Genomic DNA, 19,254 nt, shown 5'->3' with positions numbered 1-19,254 from the left:
ACCTAAGGTACACTTAATATCCACCACTGCTTACAGGCCACAATTCATGAATCACCCTTCCTGTGGTTTAGATTTCAGCTCATAAGGGAAAGGTGTAGGGCCCCTTCTCCTTGATCATCAGTGATTACTTTTCCAACTCTTCTAGCAGCATCAGAGTGAGCAGCCAAGCTGCCAATATTCACCTGAGTCAGGAAAAAAAATCTCAGGGAGGGGAGTTATCATAAGTATTTTCTTGAGCTAAGCTGGAAGGAGCTTTTTGCTTGCCAACTGACTACACTGCATGATACTTCATAGCCCCCAAATATATGTTTTTTTGAGCAGCTGAGATACTTTCCAGAGTATTCATTTCACAGTGAAAAATATATGAGCTTAGTAGGTCTGAAAAGTGGTTGATGTTCTGTAGTCCTATCTTGCCTTCATTCTTACATATGGGTTCACCGACTCATCCGATTACAAAGCTCAAAGTGTCTTAGTTGGCTCGTGGCAAGGTAGGTATCCCATAGTGCACTAGTAAGAATCCCCAGATCTCATTTGCCGCGTCTACGAGTTCAGAAGTGCTTCTTGCTTGGCCGTGGCTAAGTTGCATATTTTTCATCATTATTGTAGTTTTTATTGATATTTCTTCACAAAAGATAGCTTAGTTTACTTAGTCTTACTAATAGTTTTTTCATAGGTAGTAAATAGTGTGTTTTGCTGAATTTACATAGTTATTGTTGAGAACTTGTTGGCCATTCTAGGCCCGTTTTTTGTTCTCTGAGTAGTATCTTTCTGTGTGCTAGTTTTTTGACATAGTTCCTATTAGCGTAGGTCCGCGTTTGGGTTAGGACCTTGTTTTTTCCTAGTTTTCTATAGTATAGTATAGTATAGAATATTGTGTGCAGTGTTGTTTACAATTATTGACTAGTTTTTGCCTGCTGTTTAAAATTTACTATTTGTGGTATTTTCTGACTTTGTTTCCTTCCTGTTTCTGCAGCTAGGTCCATTTGAGTTAGAGGACCGAGTCCTCTGTTTAACTTTCTGGCATTTTTTCCTCAACAGGGATAGGCCCGTTTAAGTTACAGGACCTAGTCCTCTGTTATTTACTCCTTATGTGTGACTTAGTTTAGCGGGGCTAGGTCCATTTAAGTTAGAGGACCTAATCCTCAGTTGTATTTTTATGTGTAGCTTTTCTTAAAGGGTGAGGCCCGTTTAAGTTAGAGGACCTTGTCTTCTCTCTTCTACCTTATAGAACTTCCATTGTACTAAGACATGTCAAAGGAATCCAAAGATCATAAACCTTTGGGTTTTAAAAAGTGCCTTAAGTGCTCTCAAACAATGGGCATAGTAATTGCATTTACTGTCTCGGAGCCATTCACCTACAGGAAACTTGTTCTTTCTGCCACTCCTTCTCCAGAGTTCTCCAAGAAAGGAATTACAAATTAATACCAAAAGGTCTCCTTAAGTCTTCCTTTGAGGATTTAGCCAGCTCTTCTTCATCCTCCAAGTCTCACTCCTCAAAGAAAGAGAAGGTCAAGTCAGCCAAGTGACATTCTCCTCCACCGACTATTTTGTCTGAACCGCCTCAGAAAACTTTAAAATTGGATAAGCCTTGTACCTCTTTGGCTCCACTGTCCTCGGAGCCGGTCGAGGTTATCGATGTTGACACTACAGTGTCTGCCCCAAGCCTTTCAGAGCAGACTACTGAGAAATTGCATCGGAGTCAGTCCAGAGAGCTATTACCGGTCTCCCCAACTTTATGATCTCCCATTTTACAGAGAGCCTACCCTGTCATCCAGATCCTCCAAGAGCCTTTCAGAAGAGGATGTAGAAGTTGTCTGCTTTACCCAAATTGTTGCTAGCTTTGACCCAGTCAGTTCCGGAGCCATCTTAGACCATTCTCTCTGTTGTGGTTCCTCCTCCGAGCCGTGTTGGTGGTCCTAAGCCGGAGATTTTGGGGCCGCTTGTTGTGGAACCCTCAGTTCCAGCACCTCTTGTGGCTGTCTTGGAGCAGAGTTCCACTTCGACACTTTTGGCGCATCCTTGGTGTCTAGGAGCTGAAGCTCACCAGTTTGCCCCAACAGGGATGCTTGTACCCAAACTTCTTCGGTGTCGGGCCTACCGCTCGGTACGTTGGCTAGGTTGAGCTCAGACTCTACAGCCATCTCTGAGCCGATTGCTTTGAAGCCAAGGGCTACCTCCATTTCCTTGGAACCGGGGCTATCTTCGGTGCTGGAGAGATCTGCATTTGAGATGATGAGGAGCGTGTTGTCCTGGTCGTCAGCTCCACACAAGGGTACGGATACTCTTCCCCCTCAAGCACCGACCTCTGTCTCAGTACCATCTCTCTCTCTCTCTCTCTCGACAGCAGAGACCCAGCCTCAGGAGCCCCCATTGGGTGGCCCCCAGTCTTTCAAGACCTCCCCAGTATACCCTTCTGAGGAGCCCCCTAAGAAGAGAACATGCAAGAGGAAGCATGTAGACTCCCCGGATGAGTCCGTCACCTCAGACACTGACCTCAAGGAGTCACAAGGGTCCCCTAGGTCGTCCTCTGATGATATCTCCTTTGTAGGTATCTTAGATATCCTGAAGCAGAGAGACGGCTGGCACACTGTCACCCCTTCTGATGAGGAGTCAGTGTACCTGAAGGCTTTTGGGTTTCAACCTTCAGCCTCTTGGGTGTCTCCACCTTTTGATGAACTCCTGGACCTAGTTAGTCAAAAGGTGCGGGAAACTCCTGATGCCATGGAACCAATTCCCAGAAGACCCAACAAATTTCTCTTGGCCCGCAAAGAGAGAGAGTTCTTGACCAAAGGTGTGCCTGTAGATGCCATGGTGGTGGCAGCAACCATAAAGAAGGAACTAGCGGAGACTTCTACATCTGTCCATCCACCAAACAAGGAGTCTCGAATGATAGATAGATATACGGGAAGCTTAGTGTCTCTTCAGTGGCTTTTACACGCAGATCGCTGAATTACCTCACACATTTTACTAGGCTTCAAAGAGATCTCCTAAAGGAGCTAGGAGATACTCAACTGAAGGAGTCCCTGAGAAAGTTACTGCTCCGTTGTCTACCTTAAACTCCATTGTTAACTCCTCCATGAGGCTGATCTCTTATTTATTTATTTATTTTACATTTGTTGACCGGGTTAGTCTAACTGGATACATGTCCATTTTCAGTAGAGGCCCGGGCAGAAAAGCTCCAAGCATCTGCAGAGAGTAAACAATACAATATATAGTAATAGTCAAGTGGATTACAGTACATTAGCTACATCGAGCATTAGCTAGATAGGTAAAAAAAAATGTTTACAGAGTAAGTTAGTAGCTTTAAGCTAAGATTAAATAGAGTGAACCAAAAACATGAATTTTTTTTTTTTTGGAAATACAGATAGGTGAGATAAAACAGGAGAGTAGAAAAGTATAGAGAGAGCAGGAGGTGAAAGAGATATCAGTCTGGGTTGGAGCAGGGACATAGCCGGTGAGTTGTAAGATATTCTTTCAGATGCTTTTTAAACAGAATAGTGGAAGCAAGGGAGGAAAGTACAGTAGGAAGCTGGTTCCAGATTTTCCCAACTGTGTTGGTGAAAAGTGAATGTCCTGACAAATGACATTTCAGTCACAAACCCTGAATTTCTGATTCCACCTATCACTGCTGAGTAGTGAAGAAAATTCAATGTGGGAAGTAGGAGGATTTTTCCCCTTGTTTGGGTGCTGTATTTTGCCACTAATGTGCTATGTTCCCTGTAACCTATCATCGGGAGGTTGTTTCAGAGGTTGCAGGGGAGATGTGTTGCATGATGAATACAGTGGAAAAGCTGCAGAAGCTAGCTACCACCACTGCTGATGAATGGTAGCTGTAGCAAAATTAATGGTGTAGTAGAGGTCATCTCCTCTGCTCGAGCCACTCACCATTGAAGAAGACCTTGAAGCTTACCTGGTAACATTTGAGAGACCATCTCATCAAGACTGTTGTGCTTATTCCAGCTGGGCTCAAGTACACTGTTCAACTCAAAAGAGAGTCCCTCCATGACTACATCAACCCACCTAGTGCAGACTGTAATAATTTGATGAGGAAAGTCTGCTAGCTAGCAAGGGCAGGAGCCACCTCAAGAGACTTAGACCCATAAATATGACCGGACTTTCTTCAGGAAAGAAACAGCAACGTTGTTTGACCTAAAGCATATCGTAAAACTGTGTGTAGACACAGATTCTCAATAAATCTATGTACCATGATTGCAATACTCGTTACAGACAGGTTCAATGAAGTTTTGCTGGCAATTATGAAGTGGGTGTGTCAAAAGAACCCTCATTATGCTGAAAGCTATAGCATCTCAACGGAAAGAATATCAATGCTGTAAAAAAGTTAGTAAATCACCTGCTAAAGCAATACATAACATTTGTATGTGGGGGAGTACCATGGTTTGAAATGAAGGGAATTGCATTTCATTCTCCCTGTTTTTTTTTTTTTTTTTTTTTGTGTGTACTTTATTAGCCATAGCTTACACAGTATTGTTTAAATACATGGTGAAAAGTCCAGATGGAGCAAAATAAAACTGGCTTCCACATGCTACCAGGTAGTTCAGTCTTGGAATCCTTCAATTCAATTCAACTGGAAGACAGCAGTGGACCTTGAAAATTAAAGTTCTCTTGAGAATGGACACCATACAGCCTGCAGCATCATCTTCATTCATCTGTTTTCTCATAACTGTGTTTAATGTGCTTCCAGAGTTTCCCGCGATTCAATTGCTCGAACAGCGCATCCCCAGCCTGATCAAAGGCTCGCTCAAAGAAAATTGCGCCAACAATCACTTATGCAGCAGATGGAGCGAGTAGGGCAGCGGTTCAAGGGTTTCCCTTAGGAGACACTCCTGGATGCCCTTATGCAATTTTGTGGATCCCTTCAAATCTACTTTTACCAATGCCCCCTTTGACCGTTCCTCTTTGTTTGGACGCTATTACTTCCATCTCACCTTGTCCACTAGGTGGCAGTACTTCTCTACACCTTACCTATTGTCCTCAGACTCACCTTATAGGCATTCTGATTCACTATTTCAGTGTATAGTCCTTCTCTACTCTCCTGCCTTTACCTTCTTCACTGCTTTACCTCCTTGCTTTTATCCAAATACTATCCAGGCTACCTACCTCTCACCACCTTTACTTACCTTAACAATTAGTGTCTCTGATTGTTCTTTTAGGATTTGCTTCTTCTTTTGCTCTTCCCGCTCCGTTCGCCCTGCGGGCTCACTCCGCTCCCCTACCCTGCCCCCAAATCACACCTGCCCCCAGTGGTCCTAAGTATATACCCCTCTAGCCACACCCACTATATCACCAATCACTAACCCCTCCCCTTAAAGTACTAGCACTCTACTCCCAGTAATTCTCCTTCTGTCTTATCCATTAATCTCCCTGCTTTTCTTAACTCAGTCATATAATTCCTATAATGCCTCTGCTATTCAACCAAACATGCCATAATCCCTTATCCTTACTATCACTGCTAACTATCCTAAATTTACTTATTCACTACGAACACCAAACAAAACTAGGATTTCACTATCCTATCAAGCCAACCTCTATAGCCACATTTAATCTTCCCCATAGTTTCAATAGCTGTTGTCTCCCAGCAAAGTATTTGTCAGACAAGTTTCATAGACTTACTCATATTTCTTACCATAGCCCTAAAGCTAGAAAATTCCAAAACATAACTTCTAAACTTCTACAACTTACCCTAAGAGTTCAAGTCCACATCCTCTTAGATGGGGATATACATCCAAACCCTGATCCTACCTCAAGTACAGCTACTAAGCCTGATACAACAACTTCATCTAACACACAACTACTTACCAGGACCCCCAATTCTCTTCTAATAGCACATCTAAATATTCGTAGCATCAATAATAAACTTGCTCCTTTGCATGCCCTTTTAGATGTATATTCATTTGATATTCTCTGCCTTACTGAAACCTGGCTTAACCCATCAATACATGACACTGTAATTATTCCCCCCGGATATAATATCCTGAGACTTGACCGCAATGTAAAGAAAGGTGGAGGCGTATCTATACTATACAAAAATGGACTACAAGTTACCTCAATAGACCCCAAACTACCTCTTTCCAGTAATGCAGAGATTCTTATATCAAAGCTTCAGCTTAACAAATGTAAATCTATATATATAATCTGTATCTACCTTCCCCCAGGCAATAACACTAACACACTAGAAGCTATTCTTGGCTCGCTATCAACCAACTATCCACAAGAAACCATAATACTTGAAGATTTTAATATAAACTGGATTTCCTGTACAACTGAGCAGCCTTCCACTCATATTAATCTATATGGCTTTACCCAAAACATAACCTCCCCTACCCGAACCAATAAGCTTAAAAACAAAAAAGTATTCTAGACTGGATTCTCACTAATACTCCCCAGCAAACTTATAAATCAGGCACCCTCCCTCAAGATATAAGTGACCACTCACTTACTTAATTAGATATAAGACTGAACCTCCAAACCTAACCAGCTATAGGACTGTAAGGACCAACAAAAACTTTAACCCGGAAAGCTTTCAAACTGAACTTTCAGCCTGTGACTGGACACAACTCAAGCATCTCCCATTAGATGATGCAGTCAAATACTTTAACATAAAATTCTTAACCATTCTAGATTGCCACGCCCCTATGCATAAAATTAGAACTAGAACTAAACTAGCCCCATCGCTCACTAAAGCTACCAAACAAAAAATTCTCCAAAGAAATAAATTATGGGCCAACTGGCAGGCATTAAAAAGCCCTTCAGATCACCTAAGGTTTAGGCAGCTAAGAAATGAAACTAAAAAAGCAATAGTGTCTGACAAAAAGTACTACTACAACCACCTTCAACAAGCCCACCAGAAAAATACACAAAAATTCTGGCAAGGCATAAATAACCTCCTACACCCAGGACACTCCTGCACTCCCACTCCCTCTGGCTCTAATTATAATAACCCTACCCAAATAGCCAACTAATTTAACACTTTCTTTACAGAAACTGTTAAATCCCTGGCCAACCGGTTATCTCCTAACACCACATGCTCTAGCCACAACCAATAACTCTTTCCTATTTCATTTTCAACCAGTTCCCACATCCCTTGTCTGTAAACTTATCCACCAGCTTAAACCCACCACGCTCTCTGCAGATCAACTACCTGCAGAATACCTGCAAAAAGCAGCTAAAGAAATTGCTTATCCTATATCCATCCTCATTAATAGAACAATAACTGAAGGATACATCCCATCCATCTGAAAAGTCTCCCACATTATCCCCTTGCATAAAGGTGGGACTTCTAAGGACCTTTCCAACTACAGGCCCATAGCCATATTATCCCCTGTTGCAAAGATAATGGAGAAATGTATTCACAGGCAACTTTTAACCCATCTACTTGAAAAAAATCTACTAGCCAATTGTCAGCATGGTTTCAGACCATTTCATAGCACCACCTCTGCTCTTTTATCCTTTTCTGACTATATTAACAGAAATCGGAATGACGACGCACTATCCTCAGCCCTCTTTATTGATCTGTCAAAAGCTTTTGACATGGTCAACCATCACCTCCGTATTAACACTCTTAGAAATCTGTCATTGGATGATCTTGTTATTCAGTGGTTCCAGTCCTACTTAAATAATAGAAAACAAGCTGTACTTTGGGCAAAAACCTTATCTTCCCACCTTCCAGTTACCCTAGGAGTCCCACAAGGATCCATATTGGGAACTTTACATTTCTCCATCTTTACTAATGACCTCCACTCTGTTATCCCACAAGCCACCTGCATCCAATACGCAGATGACTCTACACTTATATGCTCTACCACTTCCCCATCAGAACTTCAATCCCTAACCCAACAGACCTTTAATACAGTTGAAAATTGGCTCCTGCATAGATATCTTATCTTAAACCCAAAGAAAACAAAAATGCTGCTATTCACATCCACCCGTAGAACCTCCCCACTTAACTTTACCGTAACCTCTAGTAACGGAACCATTATATCTCCTGATACTACCACTAAACTACTTGGGGTTCTAATTGGTAATAACCTCTCTTATGAGCCTCACATCAATAACACTATAAAAATAGTTAATAAGAAATCAGGTTCCCTCTATAGGATCAAACCTTTTCTGACCCCATTAGCCAGAATCACCATTGCCCGCACCCACCTTATATCTACTCTGCTTTATGCCTCTCCCATCTATACCAAATTATGTAAAAGTGCTCTGAATAAGCTGACTACCTCGTTCAACAATATTGCCAGATTTGCTGCAGGGTCCACCTATAGAACCCATCATTGTATCACTTTGAAACAACTAGATTGAATAATATTAGATTTGGCAATTCAATCCAATCAAATAATTGTAACCCACAAGATCCTGTACCACCCACAAAATACTCCTGTACTCACTTCCTTGGTCACCCCCTATAATAATCTCAAATTCATCTAACAAACTACTAGTACAAATATCTAAATCCAATAACTCAGCAGGGGACACTCTATTCTCTAATACAGTGGGTAAAACCTGGAACAGTCTCCCCAATCACCTAACCTCATTATCCTCAGTTAACCTATTTAAAAGGAAACTTAAACCTTACCTCAAATCACAATGGCTATGCCCCTGTGCTAACCCAGATTAAACAACTTCCCCTTCCCATTAAAACAAGTTTTATCACTTATCTTATTGAGAGCATATACCCATGTATATAGTGTCTGTCTTATCAACTAACTAGCCTACTTTTTTTGGGACTTGTGTCTAATTTTTTTTATAGTATGTGTGTGTTCGGGTATTGCTTATAAAGAACATTATTTGCATTTCTCATTTTTGACATGTTTTGTGTGACTGTCTAATTAATAGTTCAAATGTCTTTTGTAAATATCATTGTCCTTATGTACTTGGATGTTTAACTTGTGGAGCTTTTCTCCCCGGGCCTCTACTGAAAATGGACATATATCCAGTTGGACTAGCCCGGTCAACAAATGTAAAATAAAATAAAATAAAAATAAATAAAATACACTCACCAGGTGCGAACAGGAAGGGAAAACTCTCTCGGCCATGAGAGTACATTTTACCATCCCTTCTAGACCATATCCCAAGGGTCAGAGAGGCTGGAAAATGTGGTTCAAGAAATCACAGAGATTTTTCCCGGATGCACAGTTTGATTCCTCCTTCAGAGGCAGGGGAGGAGGAGCTTATGGTAGACATCGCCCTAGAGGCAGGGAGATCCTCAAAACCAGGGTGGCCATGATTCCTTTCATGGCTGTCACTATCAGCGCTCCTGATGCGGGGCCCGGCTATTCTTCTATGGAGCCAGTTGGGGGTCGCTTATCTTTGTATCCAGAAGCCTGGCTCAACATCACCCAAGACAAGTGGGTACAAAGAATAATCACCAGAGGATACTCCATATCCTTCTTTCTTCCACCCCACACCCCCAAGAAGATCCCAGATGTTCCGCCCAATCACAGGGATCAAACAACTACAGAAGTTCAAAATTTGCTTTCAAAGAGAGTCATCCAAACTGTCCCCACAGACCAGATAGGATTCGGAACTTACTCCAGATTCTTTTTAGTGCCAAAATGAACAGGGGACCAGAGGCCCATTTTGGACCTCAGTAAACTAAACGAATCAGTAAAGTCGTCCAAGTTCCAAATGGTAGCCTTGCAGTCTATACTGTCTCTATTAGGGAAAGACAATTGGATGTGCTCCATAGACCTCCAAGATGTGTACTACCACATCAAAATGGACAGAGCATTGAGGAGTCACCTACAGTTCCGGCTGGGAGCCAGTCATTATCAATTTCATCCTCTGCCCTTTGGTCTCACCACAGCTCCCAGGGTGTTCACCAAATGCATGGCGGTAGTGACAGCTCACTTGAGATGTCGTGGATTCCAAGTGTTTCCGTACCTGGACGACTGGCTCCTGACCGCCACCACCAGGCACCCACTCCTACAAGCCAGGGATTCAACCATCCAGCTCTGTACTCAGCTAGGAATTACGATAAATTGGGAAAAGTCTGCCTTGTCGCCCTCTCAATTTCTGACTTTTATAGGTGCAGAAATAGACACATTCGCCGTGATGGCTCATCTTCCTGCAGACAGAATTCAAAATGTCAGACAGCAGATATACAGCTTACTTCCTCAACAAAAAGGCAAGGCCAAGACAATGCTGAAATTCTTAGGGACCATGGCTTCTACCATAAATCTAGTTCCACTAGCCAGATTGCATATGCAAATTCTTCAATGGCTACTTTTTTCCCAGTGGTCTCTTCAACAACTGCCTCTGTCTCATCATAGTCTCATAACAGAATCTTGCAAAAAGGACCTTCATTGGTGGACTCAGCCCGATCAGCTGACGACAGGAACACCCTTCCTTCCTCGCCAACCCGTTGCAACTGTGACCATGGATGTCTCCCAGATGGGGGGATCATTATCTAGGCAGGACTGTCCAAGGCACATGGCAAGATCACGAGGCTCACTTGCATATCAGTGTCCTAGAGATGAGAGCAGTGCTTCTAGCATTGCAAGCACTTCACGACTTTCTTCCTCTAGGGACTATAGTAATCCAGTCAGACAATGTGTCAGTTATATGGTATCTATACAAACAAGGAAGAACCAGATTTTAACCCCTTTGCCGAGAGGCTCTCTGTGTTTGGCAGTGGGCGATATCTTCCCAGCACTTTCTAGTAGCAACGCATATCCCGGGGACAACCAATGTGATAGGCAACAAGCTCAGCAGGGCAATCTTGATGCCTCACGAGTGGTCTCTGAATCAGAAAGTAGCGGAGCAGATTTTCTGCAGATGGGGACAGCCTTGCTGCAATCTTTTTGTCAGCCCGATCAACGCCAAGCAGCTACTTCTCCCTTATCCCTCCTCTGGGGGAGTCACCAGGAGAGAGACTTGTTCACAGTTGGCCTCCGGGACTTCTTTATGCATTTCCTCCATTTCCGCTCATATTGAAAGTGATCCAGAAAGCAAAGTTCTTGGGAAGCAAAATGATTCTGATTGCTACTTACTGGCCTTGTCAGATTTGGTTCCCCTTTCTCGGGCCTCATCTCCTAGACGATCCATGGACTCTGGACCCAGTTCCAGACCTCTTGACACACGTCAGGCTCCCTTCACCCCTGCCTCCACACCGTCAACTTGACAGCGTGGCTCCTCCACTTCCATCCCTAGTCAGGCTTCATGATATTTCACCTGCAGTGATCCATATCCTTACATCTTCCCACAAACCTTCCACAAGGAAGTTATACGTTAGCAAATGGAGAAGATTTTCTATCTGGGCAAAAGAGAAAAATGTAGATCCTTACACAGCATTCGGGGATCAGCTGCTGCTATAATTAGAGTTCAACTGGCAGCGATATTAAATTTCTATTTGGGACAACATGAGCCTAATCTGATGGTTCACAGATTATGTAAAACCTTCCTTAAAGGCACTACCTTGCTGAGACCTCCTTTTCAGGAACTTGTAACTCCTTGGGATCTAATTTCATTCTGTCCAAACTTACTTACCCACCTTTTGAACCCGTACATTCATGTAAATTGAAGTTTCTGTCTTGGAAGACCACTTTTCTAGTAGCTATCACATCCGCTAGACGAGTATCAGAGCTGCAAGCACTGTCGGTCAAACCACCTTATTTGATTTTTCATAAAGACAGTTTCCCTTCGTACAAACCCTTCCTTCATCCCTAAAGTTTGCTCTCAGGCTAATTTGAACCAAACTATCTAACTGCCTGTATTCTTTCCCAATCATTCAAATAGTGCAGAATATAAATTTCATCAACTTGATGTTCACAGACAGTTACGGTTCTACTTACATAGAACTAAGGAACTTAGAAAATCAGACCAATTGTTAGTGTCTTTTCTGAATCTAGGATAGGTCTGCCAGTCTCTAAAGTGACTCTAATTGGATTTCCAACTGTATCTCCTTTATCTACTCCTCCAGTGGAAAGAACCTTCTCTTTAAAATTAAGGCTTATTCCACAAGATCCCTATCCACATCTGCTGCTTTCCAAGCCAGAGTTCCTATTGACAGTATTTGTGCAGCAGCAACTTGGGCTACCCCTCATACCTTTATTACTCATTACAAATTGGATTTGACCTCCTGGGGTAGAACCTCCTTTGGTTCCATGGTTCTTAGGAGTATATTCCCGTGAGCCACCTGAGAAAAGGTGCTAGGGACACTGTCCCATATGTAAGAATGAAGGCGAGATAGGACTACAGAACATAAAGAAGTTATGTACTCACCATAACGTTCTATGTTTGTAGTCCATCTTGCCCTTCATTCTTACAAACCCACCCACCTACCCCTGTCCTTGGAGGCTATGGGGACAGGACAGTATTGCCTTTGGTAGGGTGGAGACCTTTCATTGTTGTTTTGTCTTCTGGATAATATAATTATAATCAACAGCAAACAAGATCTGGGGATTCTTACTAGTGCACTATGGGATACCTACCTTGCCACGAGCCAACTAAGACACTTTGAGCTTTGTAAGACTACAAATATGGAACGTTATGGTGAGTACATAGCTTCTTTTTTCCCTTATTTCTTGATATAGACAGAAGAGAATTGAGTGGGACATCTGAGGATGAGAAAAGGATGCTGTTGGAAATTTCTAATTACAGTAAACTCAGTTAACCAGAACTCAAGCAACGGGCACTCTCAAGTAACCAGCAAAAAAAAAAATTGAAGAAATACAGCACAATTTTCATGTGTTGCACTTTGTTTTCCCCCTGCAGAACCATACCTTAAGTTTTTAGAGGTTTAGAGCTTTAACAAAGAAGCTAGGAATAAATTCCCTCTCTCCCCAACCTGAGAACAAGTCAAACCAAACAAATACTATAGGGTACAGTATTAGTCAGGCCTATTTTTAATAGTAACTCTCAAAAAACCAGAAACTACAGTTGTCCAGCATCTACCAATCCCTGTGGGTGCCAGTTAACAGAGAGTTTAAATAAGATGTGTAAATTGCATGATGCATTTGCCAAGAAGATATACAGTTCTACTGTTATGATCAGAACTTAACATAGGTTCATAGGTTCATACTAGGCTTTCTGCCCTAGGGCATTTATAAGCCTAGCCAGAGTGTGGTTGGCTTTCGCCACCCATTTTAAATGAATTTTGCTATGCCCTTTTTTGAGGTTAGTATACTGTGCACCTCTGTCTAACAGTGACACAGAAGTGATACCCGGGGTAAACCTACGATCTCCCATCCACTCATCAAGATTCCTCTTGAAGAGAGTCAATGAGGGACTCTGCCTAACCTGGACTGGGATTTTATTCCAGAGTGAAGGGAGCCTCTGGGTTATGAATCTGTCCCTCCAGCATGTCCTATTTATTTCAGTGCTGAGGTTCAAGTCTCTCGAGCGCGTAGCTCGAAGGGATTTGGATTTTCTGAGGTGCAGCATGTCCATTAATTCCAGGTTGGACATGGCTTTATACGTCAGGCACAGATCGCCTCTGAGCAGGCAGTATGCCACTGAGTAGAGCTGGAGTTTCTTTAACCGGGCAGCATATGGCATATGTTTGAGCCCTTTGATCCTCTTGGTGAGGTACTTTTGGGGTCTTTTCAGTTGCTGCCCCTAAAGGGGCATTGAACTCAATTATGGGCCTTATGAGGGATGAGTAAAGAGGCACGATGACCTCCCCTGATCTAGTTGTGAATCCCTTCATGATTAGGTGGGCTATATAAAATGTTCTTCTAACCACTTTGGCCACGTGGTTGTCAAATGAGAGATTGCTATCAACTTGGGTCCCCAGGTCCCTAATTACTTCTTCTCTACTTAATGGATTACCACCTATGTGGTAATTTGTGGGCACTTTGTTTTTGCCAAATGGGATGACTATAAACTTTTTGGCATTTAGCTTGAGGCCATGGCTCTGGCACCAGTTGTCTGTTTCTATGAGGCCCTTTTGGAGGATGCTTGTGTCGGCTGGAGAGTCGATTATGGCGCCCAGTTTGCAGTCATCTGTGAACTTGGTCAGCCACAGTCCTTCCGTGTTGGCCTGTACCTCAGAGAAATATATACCGAACAAGAGAGGTCCCAGGACTGAGCCTTGTGGGATGCCACTTGTAACTGGTTTGGAGTCTGACATGGCTCCAGCAATTCTAACCATGTGGGTTCTGTCCTTGAGCCAGTTTGCAACCCATCTAGTGACATAGGGGTTTATATTTAAGCTGGTGAGCTTATCTATAATGTCAGAGTGGGGTATTGTATCGAAGGCTTTTGCGAGGTCTAGGTAGGCTATGTGGACCACCTTCCCCACATCAATGGCCTTGGTGACTGTTTCAAAGAAATCAACCAGGTTTAAGAGGCAGGATCTGCCCTTAACAAAGCCGAACTGGGTAGGATCCAGTGTCTGTAGGTCCCCAATATCTTTATTTATGAGGTCCATGATGATCCTTTCCATATCTTTGCAGACCAAGCTAGTCAGGCTTATGCGGCAATAGTTTCCAGGATCCGTTGAGGCACCAACTTTGTGGAGAGGGACCACTGTTGCTGTATGCCACTCTTTGGGTACATGTCCTGTAGTAAGGCTGAGATTGAACAGTAGTTTTATGTGTGGGTTTAGCTCTTCCTGGAGTTCATGTAGGACGCAGCCCGGGACACCGTCTGGTCCCATTGATGCTGTGTTTTTTGCTCTGGAGAGGGCGGCTCTTACCCGAGCATCTGAGATGTCAGGGGGGCAGCACTCTGCTGGGATAGATATTTGCCCTTTTGGTGGGGAGGGGGAGTGTTGTGCTGAACCTGTCAGCTAGGATGTTGGCAATGTCTGTGGGTTCGGTGTATTTTTTGTCATTTTGGACTAATACTGAGCATATCTGGGAATTCCCACCCAGGTTCCTAACATAACTAAAGAAAGCCTTGTGATTATCCTTAGTGTCCTGTGCAATTTTTCTCTCGAAGCTGGCATTAGGTGATTTTATGAGTGCCCGTAGTTTTTTGCTAATACTGATCAGAGATGCCTTCCCTTTTTGGGATTTTGCTCTGTCATGTAGTAGCTTCCTCCTTCTATTGTATAGTTTGTTTATGGCTGGGGTCCACCAGACAGGACGTCTGCCTTTGGAGGATTGGGTCTTGGATTTGTTTGGGATTGCATGATCCATGCATTCCTGAAGGTGTTCATAGAATGCGTTTATAAAGGATTCTGCGGTCTGGGCCGTATTTTCCACAGGCCAGGGGGCTTTGAAGGATTCCACCTCAGTTTTGAGGAGTGTGAAATTTGCTTTAGAGAAGTTTTCCACTGTGGTTTTCTGGGTAGGGGTGGGGTCGGGATGTGAATATCCAGTGAGATTAGTTTATGGTCTGATCTTACCAGTGAGGAATACACTTCTGGTCTGGAGCCCCCATGTTGGTGATGATCAGGTCCAGTATGTTTTCCCCTCTTGTGGGAGTGGTAACAAGTTGTTCCATAGCATTTGAGTTTATAAATTCTAGGAACCTTTGGGCTAGGGTGTTGGAGCTAGAGTAATGCTCCCAGTCTATGTTTGGGTAGTTGAAGTCGCCCAATATAATGGTGTTTGGAGTACCTTCATATTTTCCAGTGTTCTCAGGAAGGTCGAGTGGGGTTCCTGGGTTTGGAAGGGTGGTCTGTAGCAGGCTGTAAACTGGAAGGCAGTTTTACCCACTGTTAGTTGCACATGGATATTCTCTGATGTTTCGTGCTGTGCCACCAACCTGGAGGTGTGGGTATCTTTGACGAATATTGATACTCCCCCTCCTTTTGTGGTTCAGTCCAAGTTTTGGGGCCGAAAAGCATGGTATGAGGTATAACCTCATGTCATGTCATGCTTTGCGGTTAGTTACCAATCAGATATAGAGAGCAGTTGATTTCTCTTCAAGAAGCTGACAGCAATGATGCAGACTCAAAAAAACAGTGAGAACTGTTAGCATCTCTATTAAACTTAGAGTTTGTATAAAGTCGTATATCATGCAGGCTTTTTGTTCTTAACGAAATATATTTTTTTGATGAAGCATTGTCAGACTTTGAAAGTAATGGTCACAATATTTTTTGGGTAAGGTTGGCCTTTTAACTGTTTCTCATGCCATTTATTCTAGACATGCCAGTATTAATGCCAGTATTACTACATGAGCAGGAAGATGATGGGGAGTCTCTACAATTATGGTTATTATTTTTGAAAGATGCATTTTGTTCTGATGCTTCTGTTTGTTCCTTTGCTTTTTTTTTATTAGAAAGACAAATGCAGTATAGTTTTCTTCCTATAATAACCAGCCTTAAAGATTTGGGCTTTACTGTAGAGTAGCAGGAGTTTAAGGGAAGAAATACAGAGCCGAGTTTCCAGTCTTTTGCCTCCTTTATTTTTTTGTACAAAATCAGTTCATCTAAGTAAATCCTTCAGTACTTCTTTTACAGATCATCAGCAGCCCTGTCCCTGGATCAGCCTTCAGTTCCTGGCAGAGGTCCTTCAGATTGTGAGGGGGTATAATATGTTATTTCCAGCACAGTGGTTTAGAGATTTGAGAACAGATTTCAGGATACAATGCTTGCTGAGTCAAGCTCCTCAGCTGATTCAGACAGCACTGACAACCTTGCTAACAAAAGCCAAACCTCTCAAACAGTTGTTAATAAAAGGAACAGATAGACTCAGTCACTGGAATAAAATTACACAGTTCTTTTAAGATTAAAGTAAACTCACTGGAATAAAGTTACACAGTTCATTTTAAGATTAAAGTAAACTCGTAACCTCAGTAACTTTGACCCCAAATCTTTCTCAAATTCCCTCAAACAGATAAATTGGAACACTCAAAAAAATTCTTCTACTCAACAGTGCCGTCGACTTTTTCAACTCCACCTTTCTAAATGCTTTAAACTGCCTAGCACCATCAAGAACAATAAGATTAAAAACCAATACCACCCCATGGCTAACCAAAGACACCAAACAAGTTATGCGTCAAAGAGACAAATGCTGGAAACTTTACCAAAAAAACTACCGGAAACCCTACTTCAGTATACACAACTCTGTAACCTTGCAAACAAAACAAGTCATGAGCGACAAAAAATTCTACTACATTAAACTCCAGTCCAACCACACAAAAACCCCAGACAATTCTGGAACTCAATAAATTCACTTCTCAACCCTGGCACCAAAAACAATCCCTGCCCTGACCTCAGCAAATCAGATCTAGAAATAGCCTCTTTATTCAACTCTTTCTTTATCAACTCAGTATCAGAACTAAGACTTTTCTTAACAACCTGTCCCCTCTGCATCCTCCCTCATCCATGTCCTCTCCATACCCACTGACCCTAACTCTTCCTCCATGTTTGAGCTCAAACCATCTTCACCAACTACATAAAAAGACTCCTCTCCAAACTAAAACCCTGTTCCAATGCCCCTGACAACATCCCCTCATTCTCTCAAGTCTGCTGCTGATGGGATCGCACTCCCTGTTAGAATCTTAATCAATAGCTCCATACAGGAATCCCTACATCCCCAAACTCTGGTGTACAGCCTTTATACTTCCTCTCCATAAAGGAGGCAAAAACACTATTATCTCTAACTTCTGCCCCATAGCTGTGGTCTCCCCAATCTTCAAGATCCTAGAAAAATGTATTCACCTCCAACTTGTGTCTTTCCTAACTCAAAATCAACTTCTAACTCAAACCCAACATGGTTTCCGTCCCAGACATAGCACTATAACAACTCTACTCTCTTTCTTAGATACAGTCAATCAAGCCCATGATTCTGGGAAAATAGTAACAGCAGCACTGTCAGAGATCTCCAAAGCATTTGATACTGTTTCCCATACCCATCTTCTTAGCCATCTTTCAAACCTAAATCTCTCACAAAACACCCCATCCCGGTTCTCAAGTTACTTGTCTGAAAGATCTCAGGCTGTGAAATGGAGAAAAGGCACCTCGCCTTTTCTACACACCCCTACCGGTGTACCCCAGGGGTCCATTTTCAGTCCAATGCTGTTCAATATCTTTATCAGTAATTTTCACACTCCCATCTCCAGTGCCAAAGTCATACAATATGCAGATGACTCAGCTGTAGTCTGCTCTGCCACTAACCTCCCGGAGCTTCTAATTAAGGCCCAGACTACCTTCTCAACCACTGAGACCTGGATGCGCCAAAACCACCTTTTTCTAAATGCTAACAAATCCAAAACTTTATTATTCCCACCTCAAAATCCTTCCCTTTTGATAAAAACTCCTTCCAAGTTCTAAGCCAAAACAACTCTCCTATTGAAGTCGACCCTTTTGCTAAGTTGCTCGCTGTAACTACTGATGAACACCTAAAGTTTGATATCCACATACAGCAAAAAAAAAATCAAAAACTTGGCATGCTATACAGAAACAATCACTTCCTCTCTCCTTCTAGTAGACATACACTTGCTTTTACTCTCCTCCTTCCCTCCTTTATGTATGGTGCTCCCTTGCTAACCAACCTGTCTTCCTCCATCTCTTCCAAACTTGAAAATTATTACAACAAAATGTCTAAATTTGTCACCAAACCAAATATTCCTCCCATCATTGTATTGACCTCTATTCTCTAAATTGGTTAGAACTCCCTAACTCCCTAACTAGCTGGACTACCTCCAGCTTACTACAACTCACAGGCTAATATTCAACCCCACCAAATGCCCTGCACTCACTAACATCCTACTGCCATGCTTCCCAAATAGAACTCTCAGATCTGAACACCAAAACTTACTGTCCACAAACCTAAGTGACCTGCTGGACAACTTCTCCTCTCTTTTTGCTTAGCCGAAAATGGAATTCTCTCCTCCCCCCCTAAGGACAATGAAGAACACAGATAACTTAAAATTCAGCTTCACTCCTACCTCTCTTCTAAATGGAAATGTAACTGCATTCTTCCAACCAGGCTGTCTTACCTCTTGTGCATCTAGGCTTCTTATAAGCATGATTCATTCTTAATAACAGCTAATCCACATGATATTTAGTTCTATGTAAATATTATAAATCATTTTTTTCTTTCACTTGGAAATGTATTTGAAATCCACGTGATATTTTCTTCAGTGTAGAGATTGTAAATAATTTTTTCTTTCACTTTGATAGATTTCTGTATCTTTAACTGTATTTTGCATTGTGGAGCTTTTCTCCTCGGGCCTCCATTGAAAACGGGCTGCATAGGCCCAGTGGGCTTCCCCGTAATCAAACTGGAAATAAAGTACGATTTATGAACTTATCTTATGAACTATCCTGATACTTTCCTCTCAAAACAGGCAGTGGAAAATACAGAAACTCACAGTAGTACCCCCTTCATTTAGTTC

General features: G+C 42.4%; 2 protein-coding genes across 2 annotated transcripts in view; one reads left to right on the top strand and one right to left on the bottom strand.

The window, feature by feature from the left end:
- The window catches only part of LOC122787927 (peripheral-type benzodiazepine receptor-associated protein 1-like), a 1,795,954-nt gene that overhangs the window by 1,456,747 nt on the left and 319,953 nt on the right, over positions 1–19,254 (top strand). The gene's annotated exons all lie outside the window — the stretch shown is intronic.
- LOC122788388 (cytochrome b-c1 complex subunit 9-like) lies at positions 4,421–4,941 on the bottom strand. Its single transcript, XM_044055461.1, has 2 exons — positions 4,893–4,941; positions 4,421–4,784 (listed from the first exon to the last, which is right to left on the bottom strand). The coding sequence occupies exons 1-2, from the start codon at positions 4,939–4,941 to the stop codon at positions 4,660–4,662; spliced, it is 174 nt and encodes a 57-aa protein (XP_043911396.1). The 3' UTR covers positions 4,421–4,659.

Source organism: Protopterus annectens, chromosome 13.part0, assembly GCF_019279795.1.
Source record: "Protopterus annectens isolate FY-2018-M chromosome 13.part0, PAN1.0, whole genome shotgun sequence".
Taxonomy (NCBI): domain Eukaryota; kingdom Metazoa; phylum Chordata; order Ceratodontiformes; family Protopteridae; genus Protopterus; species Protopterus annectens.
This window is presented reverse-complemented; position numbering and strand designations above follow the sequence as displayed.

Coding starts and splice junctions, on each gene's coding strand:
- LOC122788388 (XM_044055461.1), bottom strand. CDS start 4,941: ATGGAAGTAATAGCGTCCAAACAAAGAGGAACGGTCAAAGGGGGCATT. Junction 4,785..4,892: donor AACGGTCAAAGGGGGCATTG/GTAAAAGTAGAT, acceptor CTGCTGCATAAG/TGATTGTTGGCGCAATTTTC.